The sequence below is a fragment of the Osmerus mordax genome, chromosome 6 (genome assembly GCF_038355195.1).
Source record: "Osmerus mordax isolate fOsmMor3 chromosome 6, fOsmMor3.pri, whole genome shotgun sequence".
In the NCBI taxonomy this organism is placed as follows: domain Eukaryota; kingdom Metazoa; phylum Chordata; class Actinopteri; order Osmeriformes; family Osmeridae; genus Osmerus; species Osmerus mordax.
This window is the reverse complement of record NC_090055.1, coordinates 2,549,365-2,576,597: the sequence shown is the minus strand read 5'-3', so window position 1 is coordinate 2,576,597 and position 27,233 is coordinate 2,549,365. Positions and strand designations below refer to the sequence as shown.

The following is a 27,233-nucleotide window of genomic DNA, read 5'->3' as shown; positions in this document are numbered from 1 at the left end:
AATGAGCATTCCAGACAAAGGGTAACTTCCTATTGAGATGAAATTAAAAGTAAAATCCAAAGATAACTATATATTTTCACCTTCAAGGTAGAGCAATATTAATAGTAATGATCAAATTACGTGTAGGTAATAAGACGTTATATCAAAGTAACTGTCTCTAACGCTCCACCAACGTCTTTACTGCATTCAATTTAACGTTCCATTCCAAATCAAGCGTAAATTTATAAATACATCGAAATCAACTTGAATTTAGTCAGCAACACAGCTTCTGTAACTGAACTGCAATTATTTCAGGGAGTGTCGTCTATCGGTTGGATTGACTTTCTCACACAATTAAGTTAATAGACTCTAAGACTCACCATGATAAATAACTCTTATTAAGTGAATTCAAGCACATATCATATACACTGCTGACCACTGTATGTGTCGAGAGACACCTACACATATTCTGTACTCTCAAACCGAGGGTCCGGTTCACTCTCTGTAGAACAGAAAGGCTTGTTAAGCCTGCAACACACTCCACCTGTGTTCCTCTGAGTTCTCACTGTAGTTACTTTCAGAGTTATCCACTTAAAGGCCAACTTCAGAAGTTCACAACAGAATTGTTACGTTTGCCTTGGTCTGTATAGGTGTTGTTTAAAAACTGTGTGATGCTCTTTCAGGCTCCGTGCTTTTGTTCAGCCGCAGGGTCACACGATCCACATGACTACGGTCTATAGCGCATACTCAGAGAGATGGTACAGAAAATGAAGAGATAGAGAGACACTACCAATGTAGTCTCCAGCAAACTCCAATCTACAGTTTGCCCTATTTGCAAGCAGGGACAAAGTAGTTGCAGACTAGGGTGATATTCATTTTGGTTCAAAACATGGTCGTTTCATGTTCTGTTTACGCATTTCTCTGGAGATTCAAACCAAGTTGGGTTTAAAGTTTTAGTTTAAATAACTTTACAAAGTGCAAATTTCTAAGCATGCATTCCTAGTGTTGCCTTGTCAGTGAGAGCCTATGAATTTTCAGCAGATTAGAGGGTCTGTGTTCTGTGCTGTTCTGTTGAGACGGGATGCTCAAGCAGGTGGTTTAGCGACATCAACCACAACAAGGACCGAACAAACATGTGACTCGCGTCTCATCCATCTCACTGAGGTTTCTACTCTTTTCATGCTTTACCTCTCCGTCTCACTCTGTTCTGTGTTTAAAAAAAAGAATAAAAAAAGGTTGTGAACTTTCAACTGTTCTCTCTCTCTCTCTCTGTCTTTCGACCTCTCCTTTTCAACAAGCTACCATGCATCCATTTCTCGGTTCAATGAAACAGAGCAAGGTTGTCGTAAAGGTCTTGACAGACGACATGGTTTTTGTCACATGTGCTGTGAACTGTCCTGATTCGATGTGAGCTAATTACCTTACAGAACACACAGAGCATGCAACTCCGATCAGCATCTCAGGTGCTGATCGATCTAAAGCAGAATGTGTCTGCGCTTGCTCGTCTTCGGTTCGATGGAAAATACCTGAGAGTTGAGGACTCCCTGGTTAGTCAGGGCCCCAATGAAGTTGGCGTGCACCACACAGAGTCATTACTGAAAGAGAAAAAGACTGATAGCGTGGGCTAGGGGAGAGAAAGAGGAGGTGATTCACTTTTTCGAGATGTCCCTGCTTCCACTCATCATGACCTCCCACAGTCTTTCCTACGTCGGGTCTCCCCTTGTTTTGCAATTGTTCGGTCTCTAGGCATCTACACATTTTAAACTTCTAAAAGCTCTCTTTCTCTTTCTCTCTCACTTTTAAAATGGCTATTTGGGGGGTCCACTGATGTTGGAACTGGGGTGTGTCTGCTCATCAGAATGAAAGAAAACTTGAGAGGTCTACAGACACGACTTGGTAAGCTTGTCTGTCTCTGGTTCAGTGATAACTTGTGCTTCTCTATATAGATAAATATCAGTGGAAACACAGGTTAGGGATCACAAAGAAGTGACATTTTGGTCCAAGTGATTGTGAATTTTTTTTTGTCTGTTGGTTTTTTAAGTGGAAGTTTATCATGAAGTGTTGTGCAAGAGAAGACAAATACAGACTCATTGTTCCTTTCACGCTGTTTTGGAACTAGTTGTGACTAATTATGGATTATAAACTGTTCTAGTTACAGACAAACAATAGGTAATGATTGTAGGCACATACCAACCAGGAAGACACTAAATAGATGTAATTAAGATGATGTGGCTTCATATTTTACATACAAATGGTAATGTAAGTGGAAAAAATGGAGGGTGGAACAAACGTCAAACAAAACATCTCAGTTTCTGTTTGAATGGAGACTAATGGAGACGGAGGTTAACAGAGAAAGGGTGGAGAGGGGTGTATTTGTGTTCTTTGTGAAATTATGAAAAAGGGAATCCTTATGTCACATGCAATAAACACTCCTTCGCTCACCTAGTTTTGGAAAAACGAGAACATGTTTAGAGAGAGAGGAAGCACCTGGCTCAGCTCGACAAAAACTTTTGTGGCCGTGTAGGGGGAGTCCAGAACCATGCTTTTGTTTATTTAATGATAGTAACGTATTTGATAGAGAGTAGACTAATACTGTTATGAGAATAGTTCAAAGTAATTGGAATGATGAATACTCTGGAGTGATGTGCTCTTAAATGCCCAGGCCAATCTCAAACCCTAAAAGAACGTTTTAAACCAGAAGTTTGTTTACAGATTACTGAATTGGTTTACTTCCCACTTCACAACAAGGTTGAAGAGATCGCATTGATTGGTAACTTTCAAGACGCAACCACATCATGTACTGAACATCCATATTTACATTTGATGTTAAAGTAATCCATGAGGTACATGAGACCGATGCAACTGTATCAGAAATATATCAGAATCCCCCAAACGACGCTCCTCACCAGATACGTTGCACATATTTAGGTGTCTTGAGGTGATATTACAGAAGTCATATTTATGACACAATTCTTAATTAAAGAGAGCGCAGTGAATTCATTGCGCGTCGGCCTGCCAGGTCAAGGGTCAATATATATATTTTTTTTACTGCAATAAAGAATTTCTTTCTTTTGTGAAAGCAGAAACTGTGGTACCCAGTTGCATTAAAAGTCCCTAACAAAAGGATTGTTGTTGATCTTACTTTGTAGAATGTATTATCGAAGAACTTCAGCTGTGAAAGCTATAAATATGAGTTCCGTTCGCATTGATAATCCTATCTCTATGGTTTCACATTTCTAGAGGCATTATTTCAGTATATATGTAGAGGATGAGTCTAAATCTGGGTCCAGGTTAACAGGGTTGGACAGCGGGCCCATCTCATTCTGCAGAGCACAGAGTTGAGCGTGTGTTTAGTCCCTGATGGGCCTGTGAATACTCCAAAATGGACAAATTCACATCTTAAAGGTTCACTAACACGTCATGAGTATCTCTGTGGGAATTTGATCTTCTACATAAACTGTTAGAAGTGTCAGTTAGCAAATTACAAAAAATGTAACACAGTATACATTTTTCAGGAATGTATTTGATTGCTTTTCGAGTTTATCACCACAGGTAGGACACATACAAGGTCGTTATTACAGAGAGCTATCAAACATTCTTGAAGTACGCGTTCTGTGAAATATATACAGACAAGAACTAAGCTTTTTCAATGAGAGGTTGACGGTCACTAGTACCCTTATTTAATTGAATTAAAATAATGCTGTTGACTGGTGTTGCTGTGGAGATCTGAACATGAGAAGTGTAAAATCTTTTTTTGTCTTTTTTTAAGCTGTGTAGTCATAGCAGCCAAAACAGAAGGCGAACTGTAGCTTATCACAGAACATAATATGTGAAATTGTGTTGTATTTGATGAAAATCCTGTGAATCTCTGTGAGAACGAACAAATGTGTTATTTATGCATTAATTTCAGGTAACACTGCTATCTTTTAAAATTGTTATGTTTTTTCATTTGAACAATAACCTTACCATCTTAGTAATCTTGTAGAATCCTTGAGTAGGATCTTGACTGCTACAGGTCAGTTACTAGGTTCAATATACAGTAGGTCATATTGAACATTGGCTATTGATGACGGTTGTATCATGATGTCACAATTACTATAGAAAGGGTTTGGGAACATTTCTCAAAACCTCGATAAAAACGAAAATTCTAAAGCTAAATATTAATGCGAGTATCCACCATAGTATAGGAAGAGAATTATTACATAAAATAAAAAATAATTTTGAAAGAATTCTAATAACACCTATTTCTGTCTATATAAAGGACAACATTATATTGTGTGGCGGTGAACGTATAAAATTAAGTATTGAAATAGTATTGGCTAAATAATATGCAGAGACACCCCAACAAAGGAAATGTGTCTCAACTCTAAAGTTATTATATGTCATAAAGTTTATAAAAGTCCAAATGAAAGATATTTTGTTGAATGCAACGTGGTAAAGGGCGCAAACAAGCAACAAGCTCCACACATTCACAGAAAGACTGCCAATGTACAAAAATACACATAAAAGTTTGCTTATGACAGTCCCTGGCATGTGGCCCCACGGCCTGTGATCTGGACACAGGTGACACTACGAGAACCGGGTTCATTTCCAGCGTCCACCATTTTCCCCCCTCTTACCCCATCTTGCTCATCTGTCTAAATTAAAATACAAAATCCAGACTCTGACAAGAGCGTGCGAGTGTCGTTCTCTCTGCTCTTGGACGTCCTACGGCGAGAGCCAAAGGTCAGCGGCCAGGAGGATGCTGAATGTAAATCCCGGATCTCGCTGCTCAGTCTCTGGAACTAACCCAACAACTAGGGGGTTTCTGATCTCACCCCCAACTCTCAATGCTTTATGATAAGACAACTAACCCAGTCAGTATCTGTTTACTTTAAAAATAGATTAAATAATCAGCAAAGTAATAATTTCCTTAATGCCATACTCATCCCACTTCCGCTTGAATGTTTTAGGTTTGTGTGCCGTAGGTATGGAATGTAAAAAAAAAGAGCACGGGATTGTTTTGTGTAAAGTAATCAAATAAATATTTACAAATGAATGCGCTGCTGGCACGAACCAACTACAACAACTACAACTACACATCCACCACATTCAAAACATTGTGTTAGGACCTGCAGTATGTACACGGCAACGTGTTTTTAATTTCCCTCTAAAGAATGGTAAGTAATTGAACAAGATCAGTGACTATACACACATCTCATTTACTGGTATATATGTAGAATATGTGTTTAAGTATACAAGTTAGAACATGCTCTGTACAGTATCATTCCGTACCAACATAGACAATTGCGAAATCATCCACTTTTGCATGGCAGTTATTACACAAGCTCGTTTTGAGCTGTTCTCTACGTCCCTGTAACATGGTTACGGTTCCATCATTTAAAATTCTCTGCTTTCTTGTCATGCATTTAGGACCACAATCGTTAAAACACAGAATTACCTCTGAAGCTCTCCAGCAGCCAACAGGTAAGATATAACTAGGCCTTGCCCATTGGCCCTTATGATTTATCAGTTAATCTATGAAGAATCAATAGATGACGAAGGCCTACTACTGCCATGTCGGCAGTTGGACAAGTTTATCATCAAATGTGTGGATGTGTTAGAGCCGTACTCACCGCTGAGATGTGTTCAGTGCTGAGATGAATTCTGGTCTGACATCAGACTGTACACACACTGTAGTCACACAAACACACTCACACACAGAGACAGGAAGCTAGACTGCGCTGCCATCCTTTCCCTGTACTGAGGCTCTCTGTGTCACACACACACACTCACTCACACACTCACACACTCACACACTCACACACACACACGCACACACACACACACACACACACACACACACACACACACACTCACTCACACACTCACACACTCACACACACACTCAAGCAGCGCACGTTCTTGCTCTAAAAACCTGATATCATACCAACTATGTGTATTATGTCTAGAACTGATCCCATGCTAGAGGTTTGCTGGAGGAGCAGGAAATGTAGCGTTTTCTACATAAATGAGGATCTGAATGAATATCAGAATCAAAATCTGAATCAGAAATAGCTTTATTCGCCAATTGAGTTCACACAAACAAGGAATTCACTGTGGCAGGAAGGTGCATACAATAAACATATAAGAATCTTAAATATAAACTTAGAAAAGGGTTAGGGTTAGAGAACTGAAGGACAGATCCACAAATTGGATGTATCAACACAAACTCCAGCAAGTCTTACATTTACATTTAGTCATTTAGCAGACGGTCTTATCCAGAGTGACTTACAGTAAGTACAGGGACATTCCCCCGAGGCAAGTAGTTTGAAGTGCCTTGCCCAAGGACACAACATCAGTTGGCATGACCGGGAATCGAACTGGCAACCTTCGGATTACTAGCCCGATTCCCTCACCGCTCAGCCACCTGACTCCCTACAAGTCTTCCTTGTATTCAGTGTTTAACACACAGGCCAGTGTGTTGTGTTGTTTGTCACAGGTGTTTGTGACTATCTTGGTGTGTGTGTGTGTGTGTGTATGGTCGTGTGACCACTGTTACAAGCACCTGTCTGCATTTAACTGCACCAGTTAGCGATAGAAGGTATCTGTATACAGTATAAAAAAACGTGTTGTTGAAAGCAGACTGTGTTAAGGCAAAGAATAACAACCTTGTGAAACGTAAAAATATAAAAACAAAAATGTCATCAACATTTATTGACCAGAAGAAAAAACATTCAGACAAAATTATGATTCCTTTTATTTTATGTAAAGTTACACATTTAAAACATTGTCTAAATATTCCCAGCCAGTCCTGATACAGCAGTAATGTACTATATGAGCAGTATATTTCTTTTATGAAAGCAAGTTACAAAAAATACATCTTTATTATGGACAGTTATAAGCAATTTTGACCACATTCTCTCTCTCAACGTTTTTTTTACACTTCATCCTTCCGCTTCAGTCTCTCTCTCTGACTCTCCCGCTCTCGCTCTCTTTTTCTGTCTCCTTCTAAGTCGATCTACCTTCCACTCCCTCCATTTGATCTACCTGTTTAGTGCTGTTGCTTGGCAACAGGAGATGGCTTCTCTCTGGGTCTTCCTTTTGGAGGGGGACCCACAGCCCTGCTCAAACAAACACAACAAAACTTTCCTAAATTCACAGTTTCTGTACAACGTACTGTTATTAACAGGTCACTTTCTCATCTACCATAACTACAAGTCCATCTTGTCAGTTATATGGAATCTGAATTGGTTGGGGAAGTAAACTGGAGTATTTACTTGTTGCAGTGGCAGTATTCATTGGGCTTCAAAGGTTGTCTGACGGTTCTCAGCTTGCGGCCTCTCCTCTGCACAAGAAGAAAAAACGATTATAAAACAATACAAGCAAGTATTCGTTTTCTTTATTTCTCAATTCCCTAAATACATTTGTCAATTAAGCATATGATCAAGCTTCAGTACTTAGGTATTCCGCTTTCCCGGAGGCAGGGGCGCCACTAGGATTTCTGGACCCCCCCAGCTAATTTGTACTCCAAGCCCCCAATATCAAAACCATACAGGACAGTATGGGGTCCCGCTGGCCCCCCCTGTGTGACTAGGGCCCTCATCCTAATCTTGCCCCCCGCTACGGTTCCCCTGTCTGGAGGTGAAGTGTCCGCACCCTGTCTTCACCCTACCTTCATCCTTCTGTTTCTGCGCTGCATGAGGACCACCAACACCACCAGCAGGATCAGCACCAGGCCTCCGGCCCCCACTGCTATCCACACCCATAGGCTCAACCCCCACAGAGACAGCCCCCCCTTTCCGGGTACACCCACCTCCCCTCCTTCAGGCTGGAGGACAGCGCTACCTGGGAGACACAGACACATAAAGGGTTTGTTATCATGGTATGGAATGAGGAAATACTTTATGTGGTTCAGCCAGAGTTACGTACAGTTGAGGCATTGAGTCACTGTGACATCTCTTGGTCCAGAGGGTGGGACTGTGGGTTTGGAACCTGAGAAAGCACAGTCACTGTGTTATCAGCTACACATTATTTTGACGAAGAACCTTAGGTCTTATATATGACACGTGCTAATCAAAACCTGTTAGGAGTGGGGGGTTTAGAAGTTCTGAGACAACCGTACTTTGCACACGAATGTTCACGGTCTCTTGATGGATCTCCTCATCCTTAGAGATCTGACAGGTCCAGTGGCCAGCATCCTCCAGGGTCACATCGCTGAGCTGGACCTGCCCAGAGGACTCTGCGAGCTCACCGCCCGGACGCAGCCACTCCACCTTGGGCTTGGGCTCCCCAGTCACCTGGCAGTGGAGAGAGGCAGCAGTGCCCAGCAGGATATCACTGGAAGGGGACACTGAGGCTAGGGTCAGCAGGGGGAGGGGATGAAAAACAAAGTGTAGAGAAGCAGAGGAAGGAAGGAAAACAAGAGATGACATTAGGTTAGGGAATCGGGCTAGTAATCTGAAGGTTGCCGGTTCGATTCCCGGTCGTGCAAAATGACGTTGTGTCCTTGGGCAAGGCACTTCACCCTACTTGCCTCGGGGGTATGTCCCTGTACTTTCTGAAAGTCGCTCTGGATAAGAGCATCTGCTAAATGTCTAAATGTAAATGTAAGTGAGAACCCAGAAATATCACGCGTCCAGTCACATGTACTGTGAGTACAACGGTACTTAGGAATGATTTGCTGGACCTGATGCTAGTTTCCTCCAGGATCACAATGACTCTTATTGAGAGACTTGTTGCTCTTGTTGGTTAGTTGTAACGGATTTAAATTATTGTACTCGCTGTGAAATATTTTACTGTTGATTGCTTTTCTACAGGTACACTCTTATACTTTTTGAGGTTCATGTGGTTTAATTGTTTAACTTGTTTAACTGCATGCTCTTATGGTTCTTCCCTTTGGCACTTATTTGGTTTTTCACAATGTATGCTTCATGTTTTGGCTGCCCGCAATGTTTTGGGCTATCTCGTTGTTATGATCAGTGACCTATGCACTTTTGTAAAGCTCTCTCTTGGAAGTCGCTTTGGATAAAAGCGTCTGCTAAATGCATAAATGTAAATGTAATGGTCAGCTGTCCCTTAGTCGTCTCCCGTGAGAGGAAGAGATGCAGGCCGTGGCATCCGTATAAACGTGATCCGTGAGAGGACTAGTACCTGTAACTATGTAGAGTCTGTGCCTGTGCTCTGTGTTGTCCACCTTGCAAGTGTACAGCCCCGCATGTCCAACGTCTGCACTCTGGATGTCCAGGTATTCTCCCGAACGCTTTACCTGGATGTTGGGGAAATTGCCTAACATGGGAAACAGACAAGGGTCATGACCACATCAATGAGAAGGGCAGAAAAGAAGAACCTGCACAGATTTATTTTATCTGTAAGTCTATTTACATTTAATCATTTAGCAGACACTCTTATCCAGAGCGACTTACAGTAAGTACAGGGACATTCCCCCGAGGCAAGTAGGGTGTAGTGCCTTGCCCAAGGACACAACATCATTGGCCTGGCAGGGAATCAAACCAGCAACCTTCTGATTACTAGCCCGATTCCCTAACCACTCAGACACCTGACTTGTATTCATTAATCTACATGTTATATTGTCCTCCATCGGAAAGAACATGTGATATAGAAAGGTGTAACCTGCACAATTAGCAATATGCAATTTTGAATATGATTTTGAATAAGTCATTGCTATTAGTTTACCTTTGGTCTGTTTTCCATTTCTCCCATTGATCCGTACAATCAAAGATTTCTGGTCACCAAATGTCCACTCTACATTCTGGTTAGTGATTTTGACCCCACAGTTGATTTTGGTGGACACTCCTTGTTTCACAAACAAAATGTTCCCTTCTAATGTAACTAGACCGAGAGCTGAAAGGAAGGCTGTGACACAAATGTAGAGGCGAGTTATTGTTATTGTGTCCAACACAGTGACAATCTTCTACAGTAATTGTATATCAAAACAGTGGGTTATATTTTTTCACTCACCACAAAATAAAAACACGGTCTTCATTTTCTTCTTTCTGAAAGAAATTATGAACAGAGATATGAGAAAGAATGATGCATCAGATCAAACTGTACATCAGTGCAGTTGAAGTATCCATACTTCCAGTGTGAGAAGCTGCAACATAAAGTCACCACACACAGCTTCTGTTAGGTACGAATCGACATTTGAGGTGCCTGACCACAGCGACTTCCTCTCTCCAGCTCTTTTACTCTCTTTCTCTCCTTCTGAGATAGGTGAATGCATTTTGAAGAAATTAAGAAGAATATAATATTTTAGAGAGAAGTAGATTTGTTTGTATAAATGAAATGACACGACACGTGGCATTGAAGAGGGCTAGATAACGAATAAATTATTAATACATTTTAAACTCATATGATACGTTACATTAAAGCTAAAATGGAAATGTTAATGGATTGAGATTAAGCCGCATCAAAGAGTATCATAATACTGGTGATCGTAATGAATAAAATACGATTTAAATATTGGAAAAAGTCCCTGCAACATACCAACATCTCAAACCTAAATAGGGCCAACTGAATTCCTTCAGTTAACAAACGTGGATGAAGTTCGTTAAACTTTGAATAAGTTATTGGTCAAATTGAGTAGGCACATTTGGCTGGAAACGATACATGTAAATCGTATGGAATTTTTAAATATCCTGTAAACATTTTATAAAATCGTAGGCTATAATAGCCTACAATAACTGCTCTCTGCGAATAAACTGTAAAACAAAAGAAATTTGGCTAATGAACCCATCCATAACTTTTGTATATATTTTTGCTAACAATGCGAAAGTCGAAAAAGTCGTAATTTTCTATTGAAAATCGTGGTTTTGCATGACCACAGTTTTCCTTATTTTGCGTTTTGTTACCTATAGCCTACCTCGGAAAACCCATTCAAATTCAAACTTATACAAATATGAATAACAATTAGGCCTAATCGTCATTTACAACCACGTTATTATATGTTTGTATGTCTTAATGACAATTGTATCATTTTAACCTAAAGTAGGGTGATATAAGCTATATGCCTAACATTCCAACTCTACAACATTGTCAGATCTTCACAAAAATAGTAACTTATTTATGGTGATTTGTCTAGTTTGGTATTTCTTACCTGCTACTGCAGTTGATCTTTTATTTCTTGCTCTGTTCGACACAACACACTGATTAAGAAGACAGGGTAGAGGATTGAGGAGGTGAATATAGCGGAAGAGATCTGAGGAAACTGCAACTTGGAAAGCTGCAGCATGGAGATGCACAAACGAAACAGGGTCTATACCTTACTGCAAGTGACAGGAATCCTTCTTTAACACGTTGAAATGTAACGCAATACACGCTACAAGCCTACAAGTAGGCTACAAGTAGGCTAGTGTGTAGGCACATAGAAACTGCTCAAGTTTACGTCCTTTGCTGGAAATACATATAGACTTAGACTAGTGATTAGTGTGGGTGTCAAACCCAGCAAAATTACAATGAAAACAGATACGATCTGTAATAACGTTGTCTCTACCTTTCAAAAACGTTTCCAAAAAGTGAAGCAACAGACAAGAACGGCAGAAAGACAAGTCTTTATTTGTCAGAGCAAAAGTAACAAAGGAATTCATTTATGCAAAATAAACAAAATAAAATGAAACCACCTTCCTAAATAACCCTCACCACACTTCAAATAACAACCAGTTCGGTTTGGTGTTTATTGAACTTTTTATTACAGTTTTTTTTTTAAATACACATTTGAACTGTTCTTATCCTTTGTTTAATAGATATTTGGGATAGTGAATGTCAAACTGTTTCTTGTAACCATTTTATTGGAACAGGTGGAGCAGGGAAGGTGGTGTTTGGCTGAAGAAGCGGTTACATCACAATGGCAGCTATCCAATAAGGGAGGAGATGAGAGTGTCTAGAGAAGGAAGGGGCAGTGTTCACCAGCCACAGATATACAATATCAACAGCCTCTTGAGTCAACAGAGGGGATGAACTTGTACTTGAAATGAACCAAAAGCCTGCCACCAAGACCTACGCAAACCCTTCGCGAAAGAGCACCCCTTGCAACACAACCGAGAAGCGTATTTACAACCTCATTTTGTCAGTTCAGAAGCCCCGTGTGAAAGCATTTCTTAGTGGCCCGTTAAGAGTGTGACAGTGCTTACTGTGTGTGAGTGTCGGTGCTCTGCTGCTCTGCCCTCCCTCCCCTCCCCCTCACGAAAAACTTCCTTCCTCCCTCCTGCGTTCACTCTGCCACTCTTCGGTAGAAGTACAGGTAACCAAGGTCCTTGGGAGGCTTCTCTGAGGCACACACCTTCTGATCGTTGAAGATAACCCACCTGGGAGAGGAAGAAGGAAGGACACAGAAGGAAAAGAAGAAGAAAGATTCAGCAGATCAGTAACAGGCAGGGTAAAAAGACAGCCAGTCACTTTTAAAACAGCACTTGGATTTCTGTCTACCTCGCAAGTAACCGTCAATCCTAAAGTAGGCCACCAACAGTTGTGCCCTTGCTTGCCTCCTACGTAGGACTCTTGTGAGGGGCTAAAGCTCAAAATCAGTGCTTCTCAACCCTGGTCCTCAGAGACCCACCGGCATGTTTTAGATGTTTCCCTGATTCACATGAATGGGTAGTTACAAAGCTCAGCAGAAGCCTGATGACGAACATTCATTTGAATCGGGTGTGTTGAAAACTGCTCTGCATGAGTAAGAGATTGTCATCTACAGGAGGGAGAGAGAGACACAGAGAGAGAGACACACACAGACAGAGAGATAGAGAGAGACAGAGAGAGACAAACAGACAGACAGACAGAGAGAGAGAACCCTCTACAGGGTTTCCTCCTCTGGTCGTAACAGGAAGCAGTTACTCACTGCTGGTCCTTCTTGATGTGGCAGACGTAGTGGCCACACATGGTGCTGGTGCCCATGTGACTGACGAAGGCAAACAACTCGTACTCTAGAGGCAGAACGAGAGATGGGGGAAGAATAAGAAAGATGGTGTGAGAGAGACAGAGAGCATCCCCCCCCCCCCCCCCCTCCAGTCCCTCGGGGCAGACTTACTGCCAGGACCGTCTCTGACGCGTGGCCCAGGAGGAGGGTCCCTGCTGGCCTCACTCTCAGCGGCAGAGCGCCCCCCTTCCGACACCTCCATGGACTCGAGGTCGTCCAGGTGGGAGAAGATCCAGTCAACTGCCCTCTCTAGAACATTACTCTGTCAGGAGAGAGAGAGACAGAGAGAGGGGGGGGGAGGGTTAAGGTTCTTAGGGATCTCTGTAGGTCATGTGTTACTCCAAATGGTTGAACTAGGTGTGTATTAAAAACAAACAAATGTGTGTGGTGAGTAAACAAAGTTTTGTACAGGACACCAGATAGAGCAAAGTTGCTATGCTGGGGTCCTGCACTCTAATTCTAAAGATTGCTTGAGTAGGCAACATGGACTTCATGTTTAAAGCCAGTTTTTCTTCCGAAATTTGTTCCATCTTCCTTTTTTCCCTTCCCTTCTTCCTCTTTTCTCTGAATTTTCTCTGAATCACAGACGGAATCACACAGACTGAAAGAAAATTCAGCAATTTTCATAGCTATTTTTTAAAACCACACTTTCAGCTGACAGTACAGTTTGATTCCCATGCATGGCAGCCTTTCCTTGTTCAGAGAAAAATTGCGGCACAGTTCAGAGTACGTAACCTCGAAAAGTCAATCTTTGTTTGAATGTTTGATCCACAGGATATTCTGGGATGCAGGATCTATGTGGACAGCGCTTTCAGACATGTCAGCCAAGTGAACGGTTGTGATACACATCATGCTGTGTTCACAGCGAACGCAAAGCACAATCTTGTGCGCGGCGAGATTACATGTAAAGTCAATGCAAACACGTGAATTCGCGTGAAAAAGAACGCGCTAATAAACACAAATGAATGCAACGCAAAAATTTGCGCAAATAATTCCCTTGCCGTTTGGTGTGAACACAGACCCCTTTTATCTCAGCCTGCTGGTAAATTTAGGGTTTTCTTATCCAGAGCGACTTACAGTAAGTAGAGGGACATTCTCTCCCCCCCCCCCCTTGATGTCTCGTGTCTCACCGTGGCCCTCAGCGCCCGTGTCGCCTGGTCTCTGCTGAAGCCCATGGATACGATGGTCGCCAGGTGCTCCTCGGGTACACTCTCAGCGGTGGGAGTGGTCCCGGGGGCGGAGCTGCAGCCTGGCAACACCAGGGGGGCGGAGAAATCTGGGGCCAATCACAAGAAGGAAAAAATATTTTATTTAAAAAATATATATATATATTTATATTATATACATATATACTACTTAGTTCCCCACCTGGGTCATCCATGTGGCCCATGACCCAGTTCATGGCGGCGTCAATCCCAGTGTTCCCAGTGTAGTACACGGCCTTCCTGCAGGCCTCCAGGGGGAAACCCATCTCACATAACTGGGACACAGTGGAGTCGTCAAGGACTGGGGCTGAGGCCAGAGGGAGCAGAGATGGAGCACATTTAAACAGGAGGCAAATACTGTACACACAAAACCATACTTGATAAATAACTGAACCATTCTGAAAACTGAGAAATACTAAGAAATGATATAACCAAAAAATGATATGAAAACAAATGTACTGAAATATAAATAAACGTCAACTTGAATGGCCTCCCTTTGGTGCAAACTTAAGACAAATAATTTGAGGATGCTAACAGAGACACAGACGAAATCCAGACAGGAAACAAGGAAACAGAAAAAGAGGGAAAAAAGAAAGCTAGAAAAGATGATGACGAACGACAGGCGAGTCAGGAGGAGAAGGAAGGAAAGTTCCAGAAACGACAGACGAACTGACACAGCAGTGGAGAGTAGAGAGAGTCGTCTTCCTCGTTGCCGTGGAAACCCAGGATACCTTTGACCTCCACGTCAGGGGTCATGAGCGGAGGCGGGGCCACCTCCGGCAGGAGCTCCTCCCCCGGCTGCTGGCCGGTCCCACGGAGCGCGCTCAGATCCAACGTGTCGGGAACGTCTATGCTCACGTCTGTCAACAAATCAGCAACACAACATGAGTCACTACAGCCATCAGTTTGGCACCATCAGGAAGTTACTGGGGCAGGAAGGTGCATATCATAAACATTTACATTTAGTCATTTAGCAGACGCTCTTATCCAGAACGACTTACAGTAAGCACAGGGAAATTCCCCCCGAGGCAAGTAGGGTGAAGTGCCTTGCCCAAGGACACAACATCAGTTGGAATCGAACTGGCAACCTTCAGATTACTAGCCTGAATCCCTAACCACTCAGCCATCTGACTCCTATATATACGAATCTTAAATGTAAAAAGGCCACTGCCTACCCAGTTTCTTGGGGACCCAGTCCAACCCGAAGGTAAACTTCTTTATCTGGATCACCAAGTGATCAGGGAAGGAAGCGAAGCGCGTCGTTCTGGCGGAAGGAGACAGCATTTCAATGATTGTTATCATTATTTTTTTTTATGGCATTTCTGCCTGTATTATTATTTTCAACAGAGACAGTGTTTTTAAGGAGAGGACAGCAAATGTGTGGAAGAGAGAGAGAGAGAGAGAGAGAGAGAGAGAGAGAGAGAGAGAGAGAGATGTAGTAAAGGGCCTGGGCCGGATTCGAACCCAGGCCGCTCGCGAGGAGCGCACATCTTGTGCGTGTCCCTACTTGGTGGCGCTGGTCTTGGCCTGCACGGCGGAGCTCCAGAAGTCCGTGAGCGTCTCGGGTTCGCTGAGGGCCGCCATGCACGCCGTGAAGGGGATCCGGGCGCGCACGCTCGCCGGGGGCGGGGCGCCCGACGAGTCAGCCGCCTCGCGCCGCCTCTCTGCCTCCTGCAGCTCCTCTGGTGACGGAGGCAGGCGGGTTAAGAAAGAGACCATCCATCGTTACTCCAACATCCTACTTACATTTACATTTAGTCATTTAGCAGACGCTCTTATCCAGAGCGACTTACAGTAAGTACAGGGACATTCTCTCCGAGGCAAGTAGGATGAAGTGCCTTGCCCAAGGACACAACATCATTTTGCACATCCAGGAATCGAACCGGCAACCTTCTTATTTACCCCCCCCCCCCCCCCCCCCCCCCCCAAAAGGGTGTCATATCTTGGGTACCCACAATGTTTTGAGGCTATCTCGTTGTTTATAATCATTGACCTATGCACTTTTGTAAAGCTCTCTCTTGGAAGTCGCTTTGAATAAAAGCATCTGCTAAATGAATACATGTAAATGATGATGATGGTTAACAGGGCAGGTGTGGATCCCCTGGGGGCAGTGCCGGCCCTCACCTGTGTTGGTGGCCTGGTCCATGGGCACGGGCAGCTGCAGCATGTAGTCCACCCTCTGTGTGTACTTGGCTTTCTGGGACTGCTGGCACACGATCCGCTCCTCCACCAGGAAGCGAAAGGCTTCGGAAGGGTTCGCTCCTGAGCGGCAGTTTCTCTACAGGAGACAAAGCGAGTGAGAGACAAAGCGCGCGAGAGAGAGAGAGACAAAGCGCGCGAGAGAGACAGAGACAAAGCGAGAGAGAGAGAGAGAGAGAGAGAGAGAGAGAGAGAGAGAGAGAGAGAGAGAGAGAGAGAGAGAGAGAGAAGCAGGCGGCAGGTAGAGAGGAAGGCGCGGGAGGAAGGGCTCACCTCGACCATGTTAATGAAGTGCAATAAGAACTCCTGTGCATCTTGCTGCCGATTGGTGGAGAACTCGGGGTGGCCCCGCCCCACAAGTGCTTTGAACATGCGCGGCGCAATGCCAACCTGGTCGCCCTGGAAACAAAAAACGATTGCAATCAGCCACGGTAAAAAAAAAGACCAAAACCGAAACATCCAAGCCGTGTAGTGAGTTGACGACGCAGAGTCACGCCTACCCTGGGTTCAGAAGAGGCGTTGGTCTCGTCCCCAGGATCAAGGGCTGGTTTGGAGTACTCTCCTGACAACAGACCATAGCCCAGCTTAGCTCTGAGGGACACAGAAGGTATCATTTTGTTTACGGGTAAACTACTGCGATAGTGTCGATGAAGATGTATTTGTGAGCGTGTGAAGGATGACTTTGTAATAGACGGAACCAAAGCAGGCAGTATGAGCCTGTGCATGTTCTGCGTGTGGGAGGGTTAGAAATGCAACTACGTCTCATGACAAGAGTGTGCATTGCCATTTCAATAAAGATTCGGCATTGTGACATTCCGTGTGTGCGCGATTAGTGACATCTACTGGTGAAAGACAGCTACAGCACTGCTGGAACGAGCACCGGTGTCAGACCAGTGGTTAGGAAGGTGTGTTGAACACTCACACTTGAGTTTTAAAGTCCTGGGTGGGATCGCTGGGGGCTTCGGCGAAGATCTTTTCGATGTTGGAGACATACCTACGGCAAAAGGTAACAATACAGTTGGGTCATTGTGAAAACAAATCTGTTTCTATAGCGATATTGTCTTCTAATAAAAATGGTTCCAGCTCAGTGCTCTGAAGCCTGGGCTGGAGGGAGACGGTGAGGTACTGACTTGCTCTGGAAGTCTGGCACGGTGAACAGCACTTGCATGACAGAGTTGAGGTAGCAGCTGTTGCCCAGGTTCTTCATCCCTGTCAGGCCCGGGCCCGACAGGGGCCTCAGGGTGGTGCCAGACTCCTGGATCATCTCCCACTCCCCCACGCGCTGGTTCACCGCTATCTCCAGCTCAGTCATCGTCCTCTCCGTCTGCAGGGCGGAGAGGAAACAAAGTCAATAAAAAGTCTGAATAAAATCAATAAAAACAGGAGGAATGGAAGAGAATTGTATTTGATGGTTGCAGGAAATCAGGGAGGAAGAGGGCGAGAGAGACACAGAGAGCAAAAGAGAGACAGAGAGAGAGACAGAAACAGAGAGAGAGGAGACTCAGGTGTTGAAGGAGAGGGATGAGCGAGCAAGAAGGTAAGAGAGAGACATGCAAGGGAGAGCGGGAGGGGAGTTGGGGAGAGAACAGGTGGATGTGATAATGGAGGACTGGGAGTAGCAGCGGAGAACGACAAAGGAAGAAGGGAGGGGCAGAGAACGAGGTTATAAGAAATGATATGGAGTTTTATGAGTGCTGGCCTCCCCCACTGCAGTTTTCCAGCCTGCTGTTAGAACTCAATTGCAGCTTTGAATCAGGGCCAGCTCTGGCACCATGGCAGACTGCCAACAAGGAACTAGCAAATTTATCTGTGTCACTGTCGCATACCAACAGGCGTAGCAAAAAGCAGAGTGCTGACTCTGTCCTCGCAAAAGATGGAATCATAATCACAGCGAATCACAGACAAGGGGGCTTAAGGTCAACTTCAATACACGTTTAAGCCAGCCTGGTTTTCCAGTAATCAAACTAAGTCATTGACAATGACTGACATTTCTGTTAAGAGAGCACAGCAGTCCGCTCTCTCCAGAGGGGCGACGTGCTGACGGGGCGAGCTGGATCCTACCTTCTCCATGGTCATCATGTCGATGCCGAAGTGGGCGAGGTGTTCCGGCAGCTTGGGGTCCAGGACCATGTCATCCTCATCGTACGAGTAAACATCTGGAGACACAACGACGGGGGGGGGGGCTTCAGCTCACGGGGCAGTACAAAGAACGTCACACCCCGGGCCACGGGGACAGATTTCCACTCAGTAGCCTGAGTGAAAACTGCGTCCGTGCAACTTCCTCTATGATCCAACGTGACAAGCGGCTGTGCGCGTCCCTGGGGCTCACCTGCTCCGTCGGGGGTGATGGTGCCCAGTTTGACGGCGATCGGGTGTCCCGTCTGCTGGAAGTGCAGGAGGGCGTGGTTGTTCCCCCCCGTGCCGTCGAAATACCTCCGCCCACACAACACCATGCCGTCCGTCAGGTTCATCCACAAATTTTCCTGCAGGTCACACACCTCACAACGCCAGCCACTGCCGCAGTCAGGGAGGAAGAGGGCGAGAGAGAGGGTGAGAGAGAGAGAGGGCAAGAGAGAAAGGGCGAAACAAAGACAGAGAAAAGATTTGTTTTCACAGATCAGATGAGACAGTAATAACACAAAAAAAGCTGTGAACACAACGAGCAGACCTCTACTTGCTAGTAAGTGAGCATCTCAAGTAAGTGAGATAAAAGGCAGGTGAGTCTGCAGCTGGGGTCAGATGGCTGAGCGGTTAGGGAACCGGGCTATTAATAAGAAGGTTGCTGGTTCGACTCCCGGCCGTGCAAAATGACGTTGTGTCCTTGGGCAAGGCACTTCACCCTACTTGCCTCGGGGGGAATGTCCCTGTACTTACTGTAAGGCGCTCTGGATAAGAGCGTCTGCTAAATGTAAATGTAGCGGGGTTTCCGCGTCTCACCTTGGGGGGATCTTGATGCCGTTGTCGAGCTGTTTGAGGCCGGCAGCGTGTCGGGACTCCTGTCTCACCTCCCCGTCCCACTGCTGCACCTGCAGGGCGTGAGACACCGAGTCTGCCGCCATCAGCCCAGCCATGGAGAGAGACACCTGCACCGACACAACACAGGCAGGTTATCACACTACTACCACCCAGTAACATGAAGACCTCTTCTGTGACGGTCCGAAGGTTTCGGATAAAATTCTGACAGAAACTCTGAGCAGTTTGATTTTAATGTATATATAAGCTCTGCCGCAGTGAGGTGTTTACAAATGGTGAGCCTCACCCGCTCTCTCACAACATCAGGCATTCTGCCGATGTCCTCAGCTGTCACTTCCTGTCTGTCAGGTAAGAGGACCACCTTCACTTCCTCCTCACAATGCTCCTGTTCCACATCGAACCCTCCTTCGATCCCTGACAGAGAGAGAGAGAGAGAGAGACCTAGATCAGTAGGAGAGGTAAAAAAACACTCAGACCGCAGACTGTTTGTCTAAACTAAACACTTCTCTCACCTATGGCCAACCTGGTGGGTTTTTTCTTGGGTGGGTCTCCAGATCCAGAATTGTTGTCCTCTTCCTTCTAGAGAAAACCACAAATACTAATCAATATGCAGCCACTGTTTAATCAACAAATGTTGTCTCAGTAGCATAATACTTACATATCTACAACTCCCGATATCATTTGTAAAAAAATAACAACATGCAAGCAATATTTGCAATTCTCTGTGGACATAAAAAGATGACAGTAGTCAGCGAAAGAGCGATGGTTACCTGAGCTTTACGCGTCCGGGTGATGTGCAGGTACGCCCGCTGTCCAGTCCGGGTGTGGTGTCTGTCTACATACTGGCTGCCAAAGCCAAGGAAACTGTTCATGCACACGTACAGGCCTCCCTCACTCTCCTGAGAATAAAAAATGTGTAAGAGACATGTTGCTTACCTGTTCAGCCAACCTGGGTCAGTTTGGCACCACGTTAAGTGTTACGTGACATGAGACATTGCTACACTGCCCACCTGACATCATCAATATGCAAATGGATAGGGAAAAAGTGATAACCATTTAAAATTAAACTTTTGTGTGGATGGCTAGCGATGTAACTAACTGAACACACTAGCTAGCCAGCTATTCATTATATTAATGTGGTGTAGATAGCTTAGTTAGCTAACGTTTCTGCTAGAAGTTGGGCTAGCAAGCTTTCTAACACATGGGTATAAGTAAACTGAAAACAGTAATGTCATACTGCAGTTAGTCTTACAAACGAGACAATTTGGCAACAACCGCTAGCATTAGCCACGCAGTTAACGTTAGCTAGCAAGCTTAGCTAACTTTGCCTACATTAGCCTACCGGCCTACGTTCACTTGCATTAGCAAGCTATCTAGCAAGGCTAACTAGGTAGCTAGCAAAACTAGCTAGGTATCGAACCAATATTATAACGTATAAATAGGATAGGGTAGGGTAAGATAGGATAATAGGATAGACATATGCATTAACAATCACTGCATAACATAGGATATTTAAAGAGACAGTTTAAACAGAAATAAGAGGATGATGGGTTGCTCACCGGAGAGGAAAATGACAAGGCGCATTCGTCTTTGTGAACACGGTCCCCGGGCCTCGGTACCCGAATTGTGGACAGAACTGACATCAGAATATCACTAACCTCCGCCATGTCAATCTATGTAAGTCAGCCTTTGAGTCGGACACTTGTTATTTTAGTTCAGACCCCAGCTTTTGATTCCTCGGCTCAAACGGCGTGTCTGGCGTTGGAATCGTTCGTATCCCCACTCCCTGTCTGTCAAGCTGGCTAGCTAGCTATCCACTTTGGAATGAATAACTCACTGATGGACCTGTTCTGGGTTTCGTGCGCCGTCTGTCGACACAAGGCCGAACGTGCACACAACAGTCGCAAGCGATAACAAGTCCGCAGTCTTGTGTAGCATGGAGTAGCTTAACATAAGATTGGTTAAATGTAATTTATCGCACATAACATTGGAAATCAAGGTCTTTGAGTTCAGTACAAGTAGCTATACGCAATGAAATTCTTACGTTAATCCGCATTGTAGGCCTATGCTAGTTTAACAGCTTTACGTGACAGTTTGAACTGTGAGAATGCAAAATATCGTCTGGCTGGGCAAAAAAAAAGATCTGTCTACAATTAAAGACTGTCTAATTTAACGGTAAAGGACAGGTCAATCTGCCATAGCAAAAAATATGTATGCAACAATGAGTGTAATTCGAAACGTCAATTAATCGTTTCTGTCTATGGGGTTACATGCGTGCGGCATTGGGGAATGAAGCAGATACATCAAGTTAACTTTACAGCCCACACTGTCGAGATGTTGGGACATTTGATGATGCACGTCTTTCCTTCACTGGCTTTCCCACTTTCTTTGGTTCCTCCTCCCACTCCCTTCCAAAATAACTTGGGACCATGGCGCTGGACTCAAATGATTTCACTGTGTACGTGGCGCTGCACGTCTCTCTTCTTTCATTTTTACATTTAACTTCTCCTGCTGCGGGCAGTGGGGTCACGACAGGATCTGTGTCTGGACTATTATCCCCGTACGATGTCTTATATTACAGCGGCGTTCGTGCATACTTTAACGAGCAGTGGGAGAAAGCTGCGGAACAGTTCGAGAAGTCTATATCAACACGAGATGCACTTTTCCGAATCCGAAGGCAATGTCATGACGAATGTATAGGAGCGGGCAAAGACAGGCTGAACAAACTAGGTATTGGAATTTAATAAGACTTCGAGAAAGTGTGTAGGCTACGGAAAGAGCTATACGTAGACTACCCGTGTGTGTGAAGCGGGGGTGGGGGGTGGGGGGGATTGGGTTGGGTGATAGCCTACCTATGCCTTGCATTTCTGTGGTTGTGTGTCTTGTCATGTGTAACTTCTCAACTATAAACGTACGGTGTGGGTATATTCCCAGATTCGGAGGAGGGGGTTCTATGGGACCTGTGGGCACAGGACTGGGTGCAGCGGCGGGCAGAGTGTGTGCGCTTTTGCCTGGGAAGGTCTGTTACCCCTGCAGGACAGCTTCCTGTTTCCCTGGATATTGAATATGAGTTCAGCTCCAGGAACCCCTACAACTTCCTACAGGTCACCTACTATAAGGTATCACATCTGCTGTACTGACCATATAACCTTTTCGACAAAGAAAATCCTTACGGCAGTAGGCGGCTACCGTACTTCTGCCTGACCGTTCTTCTCATTCATTGACCTTCATCTCCTCTTTTCTGGATTCTCTCTTCATCACGCACCCCTTCCCCCAAACCCCCCCTCCTCTTCCTCAGTTGGGGAAGATGCAGAAGGCTGCATCGGCCGCACACACGTTCTTCGTGGCCAACCCCAGTCACCTGGAGATGAGGAACAACATTGAGAAGTACAGACGGATGGATGGAGTGACGGAGGAGGCCTTCCAGGATAGAGAGACGGAGGCTGAGAAACATTGGGTGAGGGGGGGGGGGGGGGGGGGGGGGTGAGGGGGGGGGGGGGTGAGGGGCAGGGGGCCTGGGGGGGGGTTGGCCTGTTTGCAGTAGTGATCATTTCAGAGGTGATGTGATTGTGGCATCCATAATCCAGTGTTAGCATTCAGTAACCTTTTGTGTGAAGATGTCACTGTAGGTGGTGAAAGGAAGGAGGCCCCTCCCACATAGCCTGGGGTGACACATTCCTCACTGTTTCCTTTACCTTCACTCTCCTAAATCTCACTCTAATAGCCACGATTGGAAACACACACACACTATGTAACCTCTACCTAGTATTCTTCTACTGGGCAATGAAATGTATATTGATGCACTGTATATATATTCTTTTGACCTCCTTCAGCTTTTTCTTCTGCATCCTTTTCTAATGTCCTCCTTTTCCTCTACCTCTCCATCCACCACAGGTCTTCTATGACTCTGCGCTGCTCTCTGAGTCGTCGTCTGACTGGGCGCGTGCGGTGGAGAGCTGGGCGGCGTGTGTGGACGAGACCCTGAGGCAGACAGGGGAGTGCAGGGTGCAGTGCGAGGTGGCTTCTCAGCTGCTTCCGGAGAACAGAGGAGAGGACGGGGCGGAGGGGGTGTTTGAGAAGGCTGCAGGTACGAGGGGGGACAGTGAAGAGGGTTAGAGAAGAAGGGCTAGTCGTGGGTTGTGATCGAGAGAAGTGATGAGGCATTTTGTGTCTTGATTGTGAAATGCTCTCTCGCGTATTGATTTCTCTCCTCCTTTTTTTTTCCTTCCTTCCTTCCTTCCTTCCTTCCTTCCTTCCTTCCTTCCTTCCTTCCTTCCTTCCATCCATCCAGCCCTCTCCCTCTCCCTGCTGTCCTGCCAGCAATCTTGTGTGACCCAGGTGGCGACGAGGCCCGGAAGGATCTCAGCTCAGGAGGACTTCCTGCCCATGCAGCTGGAGCATCTACACATCGCACAGTTCAAAGGTCAGAGAGGACCAGGTCACCTCTGGGTCAGAGGAAGATGTCATGAGATTCTATTTTTCTGTCTCCCTCCCAGCTCACTTGGGGGTTTGTCCAGAATGAAACTGTGTCAAGCTAATGGCTCCTGTCTCTCTCTCACTGGCGTTCCCACAGCGGGGGATATCCCGGGAGCCGTGCAAACCCTTCGTTCTCTCCTCCTCTTCTACCCCTCCGACACCGACTCCCTCAGCAACCTGCAGCTCTACTATGAGACACTAGAGGGAGACACAGAGATACAGCCCTCTCAGGTACCAGTGACTCAGTGCTAACTATCAAGTACCCAGTCCTTTAGTCTCAATAGTCTAATCTCAATATAGTCTCTACTATTATCATTCTTCTCTCTGTATGTAAGGCTATGAAGGAGAAAGGACAGGAAGTTATAGGCTTTCTGTCTTTCCCTCTTGTCCGTCTGTCTGTCTCTCTGCTCACAGGAGATCTCGAGGTATGTGAGTCGCTCATTGCAAGAAAAAAAGCTCCTCTTCTTTGGGATGGAAAACCTGAACTTAAATTTCATTGACCCGGTGAGGAATAAATGCTATAAATGTCTGGCTAATGCTTTCTCACTGTCAAATGTTTGTTCCTTAACTTTCAACGAGCACATTTTCAAGTAACAACACCACACTGACATTAATGTGGAATGCCCGGTTAGCTGCCGATGTTACATGTGTTTTTCAAAAGATTCTTTTCTTGGTTTCTACCCACCTGTAGGATCTGTGGACACCAGAAGAAATTGTACCCGAGTCGCTCAGGGAAACATGGAGGTAAGAGTCAAGAGCTGTCCAAACTAAGCTTTTGAAAAAAAAAATGTTTTTGGTGTATAAATGATCAACTTCCCCTTCTTCTGTTTTCAGAGCTGAGAAACAGAAGCTGAATGATAAGATGAAGGAGGGGGAGAGGATGGTGGAGACAGACGACAGTGGATTTTATGCAGGTAGTTATGTCTAAAGTCAGTCATCTATTTACTTGAATTTGTAAGTTCCAGGCACTGGGTGTGTGTACATTGCTGTACAAGTCTTGGGCACAATAGTCCTTTATTTTTTATTCAAAGATTGAAGAAAAAAGAAAAATACAAATTTGAAAAAGGTTTTTCAAAACAATCTCTAAATCTTCAAAAATGTTGGGAGAAATAAGAATTAAAAACGAATAATAAAAACAACGTTTTTCAACATTGCACTTTTGTATTTTGACTACTTTTGTGTCCTCCTTAGACTACGCTCCCTACTCACTTTTGGATGTTATGCTCTCAGGCGGGCCTGTTCCTCAGGTTGGCGTGACGATCACCATGGACGACGAGGCTTTAAACGGGACTAATCGTGTGGTGTTGGACGGAGTCCTGTCTCAGAGAGAGTGTGACACAGTACTCAACCTAGCAACTGTGAGTTCATTTTGGCATTTTATTCAATTCAATGAGACAACGATGAGGATGATGATGATGATGAAATGAGCTGGTTTTGTGGCTCTCTGATAGGTTGCTGCGTCAGTTGGAGATGGTTACCGGGGCCGACGTTCTCCACACACGCCTCACGAGAAGTTCGAAGGCCTGACGGTTCTCAGAGCTGTAAAAGTAAGAGAAACCTGGAAGAGAGAACCCCAAGAGAAACCTGGACCTCGACTGCAATTAAGCCTCTACTTTTATGAATCTTAGTTAATCTCTTTATTCTCTCTCCATCTTTTTCTCCCTCTCTCTTTCTCCCTTCCCTTTCTCCCTCCCTGCAGTTGTCCCAGGATGGCTTGGTGAACCAGACAGATGCTCGGCTGCTCCATGAGATGGGGGAGAGGGTGAGGAACCTGCTGCACTCCTACTTCCGAAGCCCTTCCGGACTCTTCTTCTCCTACACACACCTGGTGTGTCGCAGCGCAATCACAGGTAACAGAGACCCCTCAGGAACCCTCAGAGATACAGAGCCTCTCAGAGCTGTTGATAGTTCATATGTGCTTGTCAGGTACAATCGAAGCTCAATTAGATATATAATCGAGCAGTTGGCAAACTCTGTTGGTATAGCTGTGCCGACAGTTTTTTTTCCTTCTTCTCAGGGGACCAGGAAGGAAGACTGGATCTGTCTCATCCTGTCCACGTGGACAACTGTCTCCTGGAACCAGAGACCAGGCAATGCTGGAGAGAACCACCAGCCTTCACACACAGAGACTTGAGGTACACACACACACGCAGACACACACATTCAAATGCAGGATTAAAAGGTACATTTCCAGTGTTGGTGTGCAGGTGGAAGTAATGTTTACTTGATTTTCAGCTTGTGAGAGGATAGGAATGACATATATTTGCAACCTTAAACTTACGTTGTCATGTAACTTGCTATTATAAACTGTCTTAAGTAGACCTGTGCTCATTGCTGGTTCCGTTGCAGCGCCGTGCTCTACCTGAACGACAATTTTGACGGAGGAGATTTCTTCTTCACAGACAGGGACGCCAAGACTGTAACGGTCAGTTTTAGTTTCCCCCGAAACACCGTTACACCATTTGAACTGAAGTCTTGTGACAACTTCAATGATGGCCATGCAAACCATAGAGTCATGTCCTAATCATTGCCTGATGACCCCTGACCTTTTCGGCCCTCTAGGCCCGGGTGAAGCCCAGTTGTGGTCGTCTGGTTGGCTTCTCCTCGGGTCCAGTCAACCCCCACGGCGTTACTGCGGTTACCGCCGGCCGTCGCTGTGCTCTGGCCCTCTGGTTCACCAAGGAGCAGCACCACAGAGACATGGTGAGGCTCATTATGGGATGTGTAATATTTCTTAATATTGACACCAACCCCCCTCCCCAGAATCGCCCCTGGGTAACACTTTAGAAACCCCAGTGGTGCATGGGAAAAGCTGGCTGGAAAATCTGTCTGGTGATAGGCTAATAAGAGCCCTCTACATCCCTCTTCCCTGTCTGCCTTCTGTCCTTTAGGAGCGAGAGGAGGCGGAGGCCATGTGGGCTGTGGATGGACAGAGTGTGACCAAAGAGCCGAAGGAGGAGGGAGAGGGCGCCCGTGCCACCACGGCCCGTAGCGGCAGACGCCAGGGCTCCAGGGAAAGTGCCAACGGGAGGGGCAGGGTGATCGGGGGCAAGGACGAGCTGTGAGATGGTACTCCGGCGGGGTACTCCCTTTCACACACACCCCCCCCCCCTCCCCCAGTGAAAATACCATGAACTTTTCTCTATTTTTACACCAGGATTTTCGATCACCACCTACGCAATCCCCTCCCCCCCCCTCATCCCTCATCCCGGCTATCCTCTTCAGTGTGTCACTGTATTATGTGTGTATTTGTGGGATAGAAATGATCTCCCCTCTGTGTGAATATGTCACTCCCACTGTGTGTGGTATTGCGTGTTATGTCATAACTGGTATGTTTCGTCTGAAGGAAAAAAAGGAATGGATTTTAAATTTGAATAAATATGTGACCCTACAATGATGTGAGTGGTTCATGGCAGACCTGAACTCCAGTGAAACCGAGAGGGAGAGAGAAAAAGAGAGGATTCTGTATGAGAGAGGGATCGTGGAGGTAC

At 45.3% G+C, this 27,233-nt stretch overlaps 3 protein-coding genes across 9 annotated transcripts; 1 reads left to right on the top strand and 2 right to left on the bottom strand.

The window, feature by feature from the left end:
* Positions 1–6,474: 6,474 nt before the first annotated feature.
* cd4-2.2 (CD4-2 molecule, tandem duplicate 2) lies at positions 6,475–11,139 on the bottom strand. 4 transcript variants are annotated; one of them, XM_067238488.1, is made up of 10 exons: positions 11,075–11,096; positions 10,058–10,182; positions 9,940–9,974; positions 9,655–9,834; positions 9,112–9,246; positions 8,084–8,317; positions 7,891–7,953; positions 7,634–7,806; positions 7,239–7,306; positions 6,475–7,085 (listed from the first exon to the last, which is right to left on the bottom strand). In XM_067238488.1, exons 3-10 carry the CDS (start codon positions 9,962–9,964, stop codon positions 7,013–7,015), a joined length of 951 nt encoding a protein of 316 aa, XP_067094589.1. In that variant the 5' UTR covers positions 9,965–9,974; positions 10,058–10,182; positions 11,075–11,096; the 3' UTR covers positions 6,475–7,012. The 4 variants fall into 4 exon arrangements, with proteins under 4 accessions (XP_067094589.1, XP_067094588.1, XP_067094592.1 ...); XM_067238487.1 differs by lacking the exon at positions 10,058–10,182 and having other exon boundaries at positions 11,075–11,139; XM_067238491.1 differs by lacking the exon at positions 10,058–10,182 and having other exon boundaries at positions 8,084–8,258; positions 9,155–9,246; positions 11,075–11,139.
* Positions 11,140–11,512: 373 nt separating this feature from the next.
* Positions 11,513–21,076, bottom strand: usp5 (ubiquitin specific peptidase 5 (isopeptidase T)). 4 transcript variants are annotated; one of them, XM_067237769.1, is made up of 20 exons: positions 20,826–21,076; positions 20,037–20,165; positions 19,779–19,845; positions 19,553–19,680; positions 19,231–19,376; positions 18,623–18,807; positions 18,355–18,449; positions 17,424–17,617; positions 17,216–17,287; positions 16,794–16,884; positions 16,567–16,692; positions 16,219–16,372; positions 15,602–15,776; positions 15,270–15,358; positions 14,769–14,954; positions 14,258–14,401; positions 14,020–14,165; positions 13,001–13,151; positions 12,812–12,896; positions 11,513–12,281 (listed from the first exon to the last, which is right to left on the bottom strand). In XM_067237769.1, exons 1-20 carry the CDS (start codon positions 20,931–20,933, stop codon positions 12,188–12,190), a joined length of 2,565 nt encoding a protein of 854 aa, XP_067093870.1. In that variant the 5' UTR covers positions 20,934–21,076; the 3' UTR covers positions 11,513–12,187. The 4 variants fall into 4 exon arrangements, with proteins under 4 accessions (XP_067093870.1, XP_067093871.1, XP_067093873.1 ...); XM_067237770.1 differs by having other exon boundaries at positions 19,779–19,842; XM_067237772.1 differs by having other exon boundaries at positions 14,826–14,954; positions 19,779–19,842.
* Positions 21,077–21,695: 619 nt separating this feature from the next.
* p3h3 (prolyl 3-hydroxylase 3) lies at positions 21,696–27,125 on the top strand. The gene is made up of 16 exons (XM_067238366.1): positions 21,696–21,996; positions 22,201–22,385; positions 22,565–22,723; positions 23,161–23,353; positions 23,558–23,689; positions 23,840–23,973; positions 24,157–24,246; positions 24,434–24,486; positions 24,577–24,656; positions 24,973–25,100; positions 25,194–25,289; positions 25,442–25,592; positions 25,760–25,877; positions 26,092–26,167; positions 26,305–26,445; positions 26,634–27,125. Exons 1-16 carry the CDS (start codon positions 21,696–21,698, stop codon positions 26,805–26,807), a joined length of 2,211 nt encoding a protein of 736 aa, XP_067094467.1. The 3' UTR covers positions 26,808–27,125.
* The last annotated feature ends 108 nt before the right edge of the window (positions 27,126–27,233 follow it).

Coding starts and splice junctions, on each gene's coding strand:
- cd4-2.2 (XM_067238487.1), bottom strand. CDS start 9,964: ATGAAGACCGTGTTTTTATTTTGTG. Junction 8,318..9,111: donor CAGACTCTACATAGTTACAG/GTACTAGTCCTC, acceptor TGCTGACCCTAG/CCTCAGTGTCCCCTTCCAGT. Junction 7,086..7,238: donor GAATACTGCCACTGCAACAA/GTAAATACTCCA, acceptor TGTTTGTTTGAG/CAGGGCTGTGGGTCCCCCTC.
- usp5 (XM_067237769.1), bottom strand. CDS start 20,933: ATGGCGGAGGTTAGTGATATTCTGATGTCAGTTCTGTCCACAATTCGG. Junction 20,166..20,825: donor CCTTGTCATTTTCCTCTCCG/GTGAGCAACCCA, acceptor TTTTATTCTCAG/GAGAGTGAGGGAGGCCTGTA. Junction 15,777..16,218: donor GGACCAGGCCACCAACACAG/GTGAGGGCCGGC, acceptor CTCCGTCACCAG/AGGAGCTGCAGGAGGCAGAG.
- p3h3 (XM_067238366.1), top strand. CDS start 21,696: ATGGCGCTGGACTCAAATGATTTCACTGTGTACGTGGCGCTGCACGTC. Junction 23,354..23,557: donor GGTGTTTGAGAAGGCTGCAG/GTACGAGGGGGG, acceptor CCATCCATCCAG/CCCTCTCCCTCTCCCTGCTG. Junction 26,446..26,633: donor AGCAGCACCACAGAGACATG/GTGAGGCTCATT, acceptor TCTGTCCTTTAG/GAGCGAGAGGAGGCGGAGGC.